This window comes from Drosophila bipectinata, chromosome 3L (genome assembly GCF_030179905.1).
Source record: "Drosophila bipectinata strain 14024-0381.07 chromosome 3L, DbipHiC1v2, whole genome shotgun sequence".
NCBI classification, from domain to species: domain Eukaryota; kingdom Metazoa; phylum Arthropoda; class Insecta; order Diptera; family Drosophilidae; genus Drosophila; species Drosophila bipectinata.
In genome coordinates this window covers 19,704,154-19,716,313 of record NC_091738.1, presented here as the reverse complement: position 1 = coordinate 19,716,313, position 12,160 = coordinate 19,704,154, and the positions used below count along the sequence as shown (strand labels likewise).

Sequence of the window (12,160 nt, the reverse complement as noted above, 5' to 3'; positions counted from 1 at the left end):
TTGCCTTTTGTTAATTGCATTTGCAATTTCTAATTAAGTTGGGGGCCAAAAACAACAAAAATCGAAAAAATATAAAAACAAAGGCGGCGCTGCAAAAACGATAATAAAGTTTCCAACTGGTTTGGGTCAGTCAGTGGTCGTCAGAGGTCTCTTTTCGAGCGGATCTCTGGTGACTTTGCTTTGCTTTGCCGTTAATTTCTAGCCATGGCTCAATGCAAACGAGAAGCTCTAAGCCAGGCTGGCTGGACTGGACAGAGCTCAACTGAACTGAACTGAGCTGATTCAGCTACCAGTTTTTCCCCTCCCCATCCATCAACCATCTACCAATAAAATGAACAAGTTTCAAAAGCGATTTCAATGCAAAAGTCTTATCAAAAGTATTTATTTACAAGTGGGTATAGTATGTACAATAAATCAAAGCGGTCTGATTGATTCTCTAATCCTGTTTGGGGGCACACGGCTCCTCCGGCTGCTGGTTCGCTTGGCTTTGCCGCTTGGCCTCCTTCTTCAGCTTAGAGACGTTGTTCCTCAGTTTCCGCTTGAACATCAGCTCCCGGTTGACCGCCTTCAAGTCGTCCATGCTGCACGTCTTAATGTTGCGAACGGTTTTGGATATGAGCTCATCCGTGATCTCGATCTTGGTCCGGGAAAGCCGCAGCAGTCGGGCATTGCGCCGTGCCAGTTCGACGCGGTACATGAACAGATGATAGGTGACAGTGGGCTTCAAAAATTTGTCGTGCTCCATTGCGCCGATATTTTTCGAATAAGATAAGGCCGGGGTGAAAGTATATCTGAGCTCCTTTCGCCTTAGCGTCACTCTGCCGAATGATAACCCTAGAGATTTGATTGCTCTACTTATACGTATATCTGGGCCACTACCAGGTACCTGACCGGGGAAGATGGCAGGTACCTGGCCGGGTCAAGTGTGCCTGGTCCCTTCAGTAAATATTTGTGCCAAAATATTTCAAGACCTAATCCGGTCTAATCCCCATTTTGGATCCTAAGCCTTTCCTCGGTTGACCAGCCATTATTACACATAATGCGTCCAAAAGGGGTAAATTCGTTTGCAAAACAGCAAGAACGAGCTTGTCAGCAGCAACTGTCACGGAATATTCCAGAACAGGAATGTTCCGGAGAAAAGGATTTAGTTGGAAGACTTGCCAAATCCGAGATTCATTAATAAAATGTGCAGAGGGTGCTGGCAAAATTAATATGAAGCACTAAATAAAAAGGAAATAAAAGAAAACACTAGATTCCACAATACATTCCGAAAATAAATAAAGTCTTTAAATGGAGGAGAGAGCTATAAATATACATTTTTAAAGCCACATAAATAGCAAGAATATTTATTTTATTATTTAACAAGATTTATCATACATCAGGTTCTGTAAGCTAAATGCACAAGTAGCTACTCTGCATAGGTATTTCTCACCTCTAACGATTCCCATGCAAGTTGGTGCATATGTATCTTGAGTTCCCAAGAACTTGTACTTGGTTATTGCATTTGACCCAAAAGAAACCACTCGCTAACAACCCGCTCACTATTCCTGAGAATTCTTGGGGATTCTCAATGAACCACCAGTGTAGAACCTCGAAAAGAATGCTTTTTCCAAGTAACTTTGTACTCTTAGCCGGCTAGAGGTCTCTGACTCAGCACCTGAGTGACATCAACGTAAACTCCGTTAATTTACACATGTGTCTATTGCATTTGCATACGCGTACAGTAGATACTCGCATACACACAGGATTGTACTTGACAGCATCATTAGCATAGATGCAGTTCCCGAAAGCCGCAGAAGTAGCAGAGACTTTTTGCACTTAACTACTTCCAGGTAATTCATTAAAAATGTGTCATAATGAAAGTGGATGCAGGGGATCGAGGGTCTTCCTTGCCACAGGTCAGAAATGGCATAATCCTTTTATAATTGCACTTAGTAGCTCAAATGTAGCGAAAACAAAAGGATTTCGAAACCGGATTAAGAACTTTGGGAAAGACCACGCGCCGGATTAAGCAAATGCGCAGCATCAGCGTTTTATGACCCTCTCCTTCCTCTGGGCATCGTTTCGGTTTCGATTTCGGTTTCAGTTAACAGGTAGGCAGGTATCAGGGCCGGTTAGAGGTCAAAACGGTGGCCCAGGGGCTTTCGCTGAGTAGGCCATGCGGGCCACTTTCAGCCATTTTGAGCAAATGCTTCTGACAGCTCGCCGACAGCTTCCAATTCAACGCGCTCAATGAACTGGGCTTGGAAACAAAAATGGAAATGGATTTGGTATCGGATTTGGAATCGTAATCGGAGCAGGGGCCGAAATCTGTGCGTGTCGAGGCATATATTCCGCCGCAAAGTAACCAGACGAGACAATCGTAATGATTGCTGTATCATCATCATTACGTCTGGCCAGCGCATCTCATCTCTTGTATCTGTTGTTGGCCCCAAGGCCCCTGCATTTAGCACCAAAATGGGCATTGAATCATAATTTATTTCCCTCCAAGAATTACCATAAAATAAAACTCCAACCTCGTACAACTTTCACTGGTCATTGTTATTGCTATTACCATTGTCGTTCGTTATTATTATTATTCTGTGGCGGCCCTTTCGAGTTAATGCAGCTCAATAAATTTTTCCTCAAAGAATTCGTTGATAAGCCCCAGACAATGTAAGAGGGCATTTTCACTTTCCTCCACACTCTGCCCCTTAAATATGGCGATAATTAAGTTGGAATTAACTTAATTCAAGGCATTTTTAGAGCCCGCACTGCCATCGTGTCAATTACGTTAAGTGAAATTACAATTACATGAAAAGCATTTTTAAAATCATCTAACCCACCCACATTAAATGGCTTTGCGGGTGGGCGGTTGGCGGGGATCAAGCCAAGGTCACAAGCCCGTACTCTCCGGCCAGACTTTCGTTCATAAATAAATATTTAACACGCAGAGTCCTTCGGCCGTGGGTTGGTCCAGCAGTGGGAGGATGGACGAGTGCCACTTTGGGATAATATTTATCACTTCATGGAAACTCGTTAAATAAAAATGTTTTTATTTGTCGAGAGTCCTGAGTAAATTTATTTAGTTTTCGGGATGGGTTTAAATGAGAGCCAGTCGCACAAATATACTTCACAAATGTTTTTGGTTATAAATATAAACTTTCACAAGTAGCTGGCAGATACATAAATCGGTGGTTATGCAAAATAAATACTAGGATGGGAAGAATAATGTTTTCCATGGTTTCATTGAGAAATTTTTAACTAGCAAGTGGATCTGGCCACTAGTTAATCTTGGCCCAAAACCATTGACCAGAAATCCGCCAACACTTAGTCACCGTTTAATCTACTGCTTATCCCCATACTTTTTCGGTAGCCAAGACCAAGCCGGATGGCTTCGAAACGTTGAAGACATCTTTATGCAAAAGGTCAGGCCATAAACACTTTTCGACCGGGCCGATGCTGCGCATCTTAAAGCCAAAATGCACCCACACATTGAAGAGGTACAACAGTCGCAAATTTTACGACAGGCCAAGTCCGAAGAAAAGATTCCGTATTTTTGGATTTACCCGGAGCACTTCAGGTAATTACGCGACTTACACAAGTCAGCAGGTCAGCTCACGGGTCAACAGGTAGCTAAGCGCCCCAGATATAAATAATCCTGGTAAAGTACGACAGGACATCATTCACAGCTCAAGCTGCCAAGCAGTCACAGCTCGTTCCTTCAAATAATTTTGAAAAAATCCGAAAGATTTCCGAAATGGAGAGCCAACGCCCTAACCACCGCCGCGGAGCCCGTCCCAGTGTGGGCTATCTGCTCTTCCAGTACCAGAACGAGCTGACCCGCCGGCATGCTGAGCCCACGCGCCTTTCAAAGACCAAGATCCACATCATCGACGGCCTGGTTTCCCGCACCATCCGCCACTTGAAGCACTGCAGCGTGGAGGAGCTGCAAGCCTGCAAGCGAGGACTCGTCTACAAGGAGCAGCTGCGCGATCAACTGAAAGGAAGTCGTCGCCGCCGGGCTCCCGCTTCCGGTGTGGCCAATACTGGCAACAAAACTGTCACTGTGCCAGCTGTGAGTGTCAAGGCCCCGAGCACGCCGCCCAAGCCCCGATCTTCCTCCAGCGGCGCAGCCTCGAAAGTTTCCATCTTTGGACCCGAGATCTTTGTCTAAAGACACCTTGACACTATTTTAAGCTAGATTATCACACAAACTATCCTTAATTGTTGACGATTAAAAATCAGAAAAACAAAAATAACAATAAATACTTTTACAAAGCATACAAATATTTTTTTAATTTAAAAACAGAAAACAGAAACTGATTCTTACAGAAAACTTTTGTATCTTACTTCCACCAAAAATGGAAATTTACTTCTCAATATTCAACATTTAAAAGCTGAACAGAAACAAAAACTCTTGCAATTACACAAAAATGTCAATTGTCGGCGCTTTGTTGTAGGAGTGGAAATTCCTGTTCTGTAAGCCTGTTTTTGGCTCCGTTTTTGCGACTAGCCAGGGCTAAAATGTGTGCCGCATATCGCAAAATGCCAGACCCAGCACCCCAGTGCCAGACTCCAAGCTCGAGAGTCAAGAGTTCCCACGAAGCTGCCGATCCATTGAAAATTGGCCACTCACCGATCGCTGATAGATGCGTCCGAGCCAGAGAGCCAACCAAACTTGCCACAGACGGGCCAAGAATGCGGTTTAAAGTTCAATCGTGCAGCAAGTGTTATTTAGGGGATTGCAGAGGAGAAGAAGGAACATTCGTGGGGATCTACATGGAGAGTCTATGGGGAAAAACGTGAGCCCCGATGATCTAACCAAAGCTTTCTTCATCAAAAGTTATGAACCTGCGACTACTGATATGCAAATCATCACCTCGGAGAAATGTATACTAATGAATATATTAACCATATCAAGTTCAGGCCAGTTCTGACGTTTTCACAATTCGCCTCATTAGTAGAAGTTAAATTATATGATTCTGTAGTTTCTTATGACTTCTTTCTTCTCTGTATATTTTCTTTTCTTATTATGTTAGAATGCATTGGGTTTACCTTTCGGCTTGACAAACTATACGTTGAAATATTCCACTTGGTGTACGGATTTGTTGCTTTCTATTTGCATATCGCTGGTACAATAAATTATGAGCACAATGTTAACTAGCGAACAAATAGTAGAAGAACGCACACCGAGTGACGTTTTCTTTTCTATTTTTTAAGGGGCACTCGTATTCTTTATTTTCTTCTTTCGCCTTTTATTCGGCAAACACTTTTTTGAGTGAAATGCAGCTGGTGCTCTTGTTGTAACAAACACGTTTTCTTGCGGCCAGCCCAGTAATTACGGCTAAGGCCTCCCAAAAATAACGAAATCGAGACGGCAACTGCCACGGCAAACCGATCCGAGAAATGCAACGCGGCGAAATGGAACGAAAAGCAAGCTGCAGCTAAAAGCCAAATTGGTAATGCAAATGGTAACACGCGCACAGATACACTCGCACACTCGCACAAAACACGGGCCTGGGAAAACGTTCGTTCTTCGGCGAAGAAGAATCGTGTTTATATGGATGTAGGCTGGTATATTTTTCAGATCGCGAGCTCCACGGCGTTCCGAGCTCCACGACGGTTTTCTGGCGAATGAAGCTGGCCTAAAGTTTTGGCCCGGCTGTCGGCCAGCTTGCATTCGAAAAAGCCCGCTCTTGCGAGAGACAGCCAAATAGAGAGAGAGAGAGACAGAGAGAATGATCTTGGCAAGTTCGTTGCCTAAGTCATTCGTTTTTCTTCTTTGGGGTTTTTGTTGTTTTTTTTGTTAATTTTTTTGGGTCTTAGAATCTGTTGACTGTTGTTGCTATTGATTTATTGTCCAACAGTAACTGTATTTTGCATTGTTGGTTGCTAAAAGAGATGGCCATGGAGCTCGAGAGAGGGCCAGAGCTGGATTGGGATGACACACTTCTGGAAAAGATCTATAGGTTTTCGGATGTTATTTGTAGATTCCTCGGATCGGTTAATCTTTCGCTCTCCGATCCATGGCTTTAACTTTCGCTTCTCGCCAAGTGCTCTTGTTTGCTCAAAGACTTTTACTCTCTAGCTCGGCGCTCTCACTGCTCTCACTAGGAGTTTTGTCGCTAGCTTTTTTTATGTTTTGCTCTGAATTCGCCCCGCTTGCTCTGTTTACTTAAAAAATTACCAGATAGTACTGCCTCGCTCACTTCCAAGTACAGCTTATTGCTGTTTCAGCCGTTTTTTTCGATCTATCCAACATGGAATGACTTCTTAACGGTTCGCCTGTTAATGCCTCGTTTTTATACACTAACGAAAAAGCGTAACAATTTTAATACATATTTACATTCACTCCAATAAATCTTTATCAGTATTTTAACAATAGATTTTTACAAATACGAGTAAACATTATATCAAAAAACAAAGGATTATAAAGTCTAATAAAGAAATAATATTCTAATTTTTATATTCTTCTAAGATACATACATATTTATTATATTACCCTTTCTAGTTGCTCTTCGTAATATAAATAGTTTGATTTCAATCCTAAAAATGCCTTAATATGTTTAAGATGCTTTAGATAAATAGTATTTTTTATGTTTCTTGAGACAAAAAGTTTTAAAGCTGTTTTCATTTAAGAAAATTATAATAATTAAGATTTAAGAAATTTAGAAGATTATTTAAACTTAGGGTTGTTTAACCAATTAAATATTCATTTATTTCTAAGTACAATTTTATATAGAAGATTTGATACATTTATTATCGTTGAAAAAAATCTACAATTTTTAAATTTAAAAATTACTTTTTCCAGTGTATTATTTAATTTTTTGTCGTTTTCTTTGGCTCTTACATAGGGCCATCTCCCCCACAGCCCCTTTGCGCTTCACCACCGCCAATCCCCGCTTCACAAAACCCAGGAATTGCAGCTGTTATTGTCATTTTGCTTTTAGCAAGAGCTTCACCTCAACTCCGGCGAACTCCGCTTAGTTCAGTTCAGTTCAGCTCGGTTTGCTTGAGCGTAAATTTCTGCGGTTTCCCTGCGATTCTTTTGGCCAACAGCAACCGTGCCCCTCTGTCTCCATTTTCTTCCGCCCGGCTCCTTTTTGCTATTATCAGCATTGTCATCGTCGTTGTTGTCGTTCGCCTTATTGTTATTGTTGTCGCTTTTTTCGCTTTTTGGTTTTCGCGATTTTCTTTTAGATAGTTTTCCCTGCCAGGCCCCCCAGAGGCGTTTTCAGACAGAATATTTGGGAAAAGTTTTGTTTAAACTCGAAACAACTACTGGTAATTAATGATTTTTTTAGATATTGAGCTTTGCAAAATTTTTTTTTTAATTGGCTCTAGAGTCTAGACTATCCGGAACTTTAATCACCTTAGAACCCCCCTTTAAACACCGTCACTGATACCTTCCACGCTTGTAGGGCTGCCCTAGCTGCTATATAGGGTATATATAGGTATATAGCTCTGTTGCCGCCACAGCAGCATCAACATTCAGCCACAACTGAGACCGCAGCACTCGACCGCCGATATGATCTGATTTATTGTAGTTTCCCGACTTCTTGTTGTTGCCGTCGACTGTTAAAATATTTATTTACAATTTTCACAATTGGCATTTCAGTTCAGCGAGCTTGTCTCTGATTGTTTGATTGCATTGTTGCTATTGTCTTGACTGGTGCTGCTGCTGCTGCGGCTGCTGCAGCAGACTGTTGCCCCACTTTTACTTATGCACATAAATAATTAGACTATTTATGTTGTAAACTGTATGATAACATTTGCATCGTTAGCCAAGTTACCACAAGTACGCTCCAGCTTCGATGGGGGTGTAAGTATTGGAATGTGCTTATGCTGCCAAATATTATTTTAAAATCCTCGAGGGGTTTCCTTGAGGCTTAGAGACTGACTTGAGAAGCTGTTGTATAATTAATGTGATAAGTTTTAGCCAAAGGTGTGATTTGAGTTAGAATAAGTCGGTTAGTCAATTAAATTTCTTGAGGGAATTAGGCACAAATGTCGTTTAGGTATAGTATTTTTTAAAACTTTTTAATTTGAGGCTAAAAATATATGTTGGTTCTACTAAATATCTACCAAAATGTTAAAAATATCTCATTGATTTCAGTGCTAGTGAGCATTCACTGTACCATTTAATTAACAGACTGATGAAGACGCCCCTCAGCGGTAGATTATAGAACGACATGTATTTTCAACAATTTGCAGCATACTTTTCGGAGCGCGCGTACAAACTAATTGCAATATCGCATGCTATTTCTTTTTTAGTTCAGCGAGAAATATCAACACAAGGAGGGTTTTCCGCCTTCCCATGCAACTCTCAGTTGTTGGTCTTTGCCGCCGCATGAGTTCTTAATTAGCCCGCAATGAGTTGTCGATACGTCATTTGCGAGTACATGAAATTCAGTTCGGTTTTTTGCCCCGCCCTGACATAACAATTTTGGCCTGTCTAATTACGGCCCTGTGCCTCATCTAAAGTGTTCTTTCGGTTTGAGTTTCGCTCTAATTGCATTTCCAGCGATGCCAAACAATTTTGTGTACTCATCTAATGAAGAGGAGCCGGCCAGGGAGCCAGCAAGGGTGAAGGGTTGTATCGGCACCGAGGCATGTGCAGATAATAAGCCGCTTGCCAGGGTGTCGTTAATTTGTGGGTGGCCCGAAAGTTGTACAATTATCCGGCATATGGGGAAAATTGGAGGCGTTCGTTAATTGGCCGGAGGTGTTGGCCTGTTAACTGCCACAATTAAAATCAATGCCAAAAAGGTGACCCAAATCTTAGTTTTGGGTGAAAGGGATTTCACAGAAAAACAAAAAAATCCGAATCATAGCAGTCTGAGAAAAAAATTTTAAACATCCCAGATGTGTGTAACATGATAGAAGGCTCACTTCAACATTGATACGGTTAGCATAGGGACTAGCTTTGGTAGAACCACATACACATCCTTTTCTACACTACTTTTTCAAGCATTATTAGTTCCATTCATCCGCCATGGCGCTCGTTTACGGAGTTGACAAGAAGACCACACCCACCTACATCAAGTACGTGATTGGTGGTGCTTCTGGCATGCTGGCCACCTGCCTTGTCCAGCCCTTGGACCTGATCAAGACCCGGATGCAGATGTCCGGAGCTGGCGGTGTGCGTGAGTACAATAACTCCTTGGAGGTCCTGGCTAGGGTGATGAGACGTGAGGGCATGCCGGCCCTCTATAATGGCTTGAGCGCCGGACTAGTGCGCCAGGCCACCTACACCTCGGCCAGAATGGGCTTCTATCAGCTTCAGATGGACGCGTATCGCAAGCAGTTCGAGACAAATCCGTCCCTGGTGGCCACCATGGCAATGGGTGTATCGGCCGGAGCTGTCGGGGCGTTCTTCGGCAATCCGGCCGAACTGGCCCTCATCCGTATGATGGCCGACAACCGCTTGCCGTTGACAGAGAGACGCGCGTACAAGAACGTGGCCGATGCCTTCGTGCGGATCGTCAAGGAGGAGGGCGTGACCACCCTCTGGCGGGGCAGCATGCCGACTATGACCCGAGCCATGATCGTTAGCATGGTGCAACTCACTTCGTACTCGCAGCTGAAGATGCAGCTCAAGCCCTATCTCGACGAAGGTCCTATCTTGCACGGAAGCGCGGCCCTAATGACCGGACTGCTGACCACCCTGGCCGCTATGCCCATCGACTTGGCCAAGACCCGCATCCAGCAGATGGGTCAGCTCAACGGCAAGCCGGAATACAGTGGCACCTTAGACGTTCTAGCGAAGGTGGTGAAGACCGAAGGGGTATTCGCACTCTGGAAGGGTTTTACGCCGTATCTCTGCCGTATGGGGCCGCATACTGTGATCTCGTTCCTCTTCCTGGAGCAGATGACCAAGGCCTACAACAAGCTATTTAGAAGCTCGGATGCGCAGCCTGGTTCGGGTCTCTAAGCCCTAGTTCCCTGTTTAGCCAATATCAAATTTCCATGCCCACATCCAGCTTGAAATTTTTGCCATATTCAGGGTGTATATGGAAAATGTATATGTTCTACGTAATATCCTATAAATGTTTATTGGAAATATATGTTTTTTTCGATAAAAATTTTAGTTTTCTTGTTTAAAGCTTTACTTAGTTCTAAAGAATCTTTGACTGAGCACTATGCTTTCTTTACAAAATCTTCTTGTGTTCTTGGTTTGTATTACTCATCCCGTCCGGCCCCGTCCTTAACTTTCTTTAAGGAAACTTTCCAGTTTTTTCAGATATCTTGGAAGTAGTTGTCACAATTTTTTAATGCAGGGTTATATTACGATGGTATCCAGTTCAGAGCCTTCTTTCCACCTTTTCGATTCTTTTTTTGTTACAAAATTTTTTTTTTTTCTTTGCCTTTTTTCTTTTTTCTAAATTTTGTCATGTCCGAGAAGGCCAAGAAGGAAATTCCCGGTTACATCAAGTACGTCAATGGCGGTCTTGCCGGTATGATGGGCACAGTCATTGTCCAACCGCTCGATCTGGTCAAGACCCGAATGCAGATTTCGGCGACCACTGGAGAGTACAAGTCCTCCTTCGACTGCATCGCAAAAGTACTCAAGGCCGAGGGTATTCTGTCCTTTTACAATGGATTGAGCGCCGGATTGATGCGACAGGCCACTTACACGACGGCTCGCATGGGATTCTACCAAATGGAGGTCGATTCCTACATAGAACGTTATGGAAAGCCACCAGTCTGGGCTAGCATGGGTATGGGAATCATGGCTGGAGCGGTTGGGGCGATGGTGGGCAATCCGGCGGAGGTGGCGCTCATCCGTATGATGTCTGACAACCGATTGCCGCCGGCGGAGAGGCGTAATTACAAGAGCGTCGCCGACGCCTTCGTCCGAATTGTGAAGGACGAGGGCGTGCCTGTCCTGTGGCGAGGGTGCTTTCCCACCGTGGGTCGTGCCATGGTGGTCAACATGGTGCAGCTAGCATCTTACTCGCAGCTCAAGAACTACTTCGCCCAGTATATGAGTGGCTTGGGTCTGCATATCACTGCCTCCATGATATCTGGGCTGTTGACCACTATCGCCTCCATGCCGCTGGACATGGCCAAAACCCGAATACAAAACCAAAAAGCCGCCGAGTATAAGGGAACCATGGATGTCCTTGTGAAGGTGGTCAAAAACGAAGGTTTCTTCTCGCTGTGGAAGGGTTTCGTTCCATATCTTTGCCGTTTAGGTCCTCATACAGTGTTTGCGTTTATATTTCTGGAGCAACTTACCAAAGGGTACAAAAAATATGTTCTTGGCGACTTATCCGAATCTAATATTTAATTCGTTATCAATCTAAATTATCTGCATATGAAGTTTAAACTGAAATAACTGTATTTTCAAAAATTAAACTTAAAAAGTAGAAAAAAAAATTTAAGAAAGTTTTAATTAAGTGGAACTTTTTAGGCTATTTATGGACATGATTATAGGACACTGAGATGTTTCAAGTATAAATATTGGAAAATTTATTTAATTATATTATTGTCAATAATATGTCAATATTAGTATAATTTAAAGTTAATGTTTTAAACTAGATATTCTAATTTTCAACATGTTTTCTTTCGAATCTTTCTAACCTTAATTATAGAATATACTTGAAGAATAACTAGTATAATTTTAGAATGAGTGACAATTAAGAAACGGTAAGCATGAGGTCTTAAAAGATCAAATTGGAGCTTATTTCGGAGAATTACTTCATATCAGTGGTGGTTCATACCATAAAATTCGATATATTTATATCATATATATGCATATCCTTAACCCTAATACGCTTCCATTTAACAGAAAGGGTATATGAACTTCGGCTCACCCACAAATTTTTTTGAAATTCGTAGTTAAGCTGGCAATATTGCGTGAACGAATTTTTGAATAATCAACAATATACAATGAACATTCTACCTAAAATCAAATAATAAATTTAAAAAAAAATCGTGATCAAACGATTTTCTCTTTTGAAAAGCTGACATTTTTTCAAAACCAAAATATACCTACGTTATTCTGCAATTATAATTATTACATAGCTTGTTATTAAGTGCTCCGGAACTTATTACAAAGTAATCACAAGTGTGTAGAACTCATTTTCGATATGCAATAGGAAGAATACCCCCATTCCTCCGATTCAAAGACTTCACCAAGACCCACAAAAAAAAAAAAATCTTTTGCATTCTA

General features: G+C 42.3%; 3 protein-coding genes and 2 pseudogenes across 3 annotated transcripts in view; 3 read left to right on the top strand and 2 right to left on the bottom strand.

Annotated features, from left to right (window-relative positions):
- Nucleotides 1–6,145, bottom strand: part of RhoGEF64C (Rho guanine nucleotide exchange factor at 64C) — a 102,424-nt gene extending 96,279 nt beyond the window's left edge. The window contains exon 1 of the mRNA XM_070279796.1: nucleotides 5,038–6,145. The gene's annotated coding sequence lies outside the window, so the exon portion shown is untranslated. The remainder of the gene's footprint in view (nucleotides 1–5,037) is intronic.
- LOC108121103 (uncharacterized) lies at nucleotides 374–922 on the bottom strand. The gene has a single exon (XM_017235035.3). The coding sequence runs from the start codon at nucleotides 743–745 to the stop codon at nucleotides 437–439; it is 309 nt and encodes a 102-aa protein (XP_017090524.1). The 5' UTR covers nucleotides 746–922; the 3' UTR covers nucleotides 374–436.
- On the top strand, nucleotides 3,664–4,269 carry LOC108121101 (uncharacterized). The gene has a single exon (XM_017235032.3). The coding sequence runs from the start codon at nucleotides 3,740–3,742 to the stop codon at nucleotides 4,154–4,156; it is 417 nt and encodes a 138-aa protein (XP_017090521.2). The 5' UTR covers nucleotides 3,664–3,739; the 3' UTR covers nucleotides 4,157–4,269.
- Nucleotides 6,146–8,843: 2,698 nt separating the features above from the next.
- LOC108121090 (mitochondrial 2-oxoglutarate/malate carrier protein pseudogene) lies at nucleotides 8,844–10,067 on the top strand (annotated as a pseudogene).
- Nucleotides 10,068–10,265: 198 nt separating this feature from the next.
- On the top strand, nucleotides 10,266–11,364 carry LOC108121093 (mitochondrial 2-oxoglutarate/malate carrier protein pseudogene; annotated as a pseudogene).
- Nucleotides 11,365–12,160: the final 796 nt, after the last annotated feature.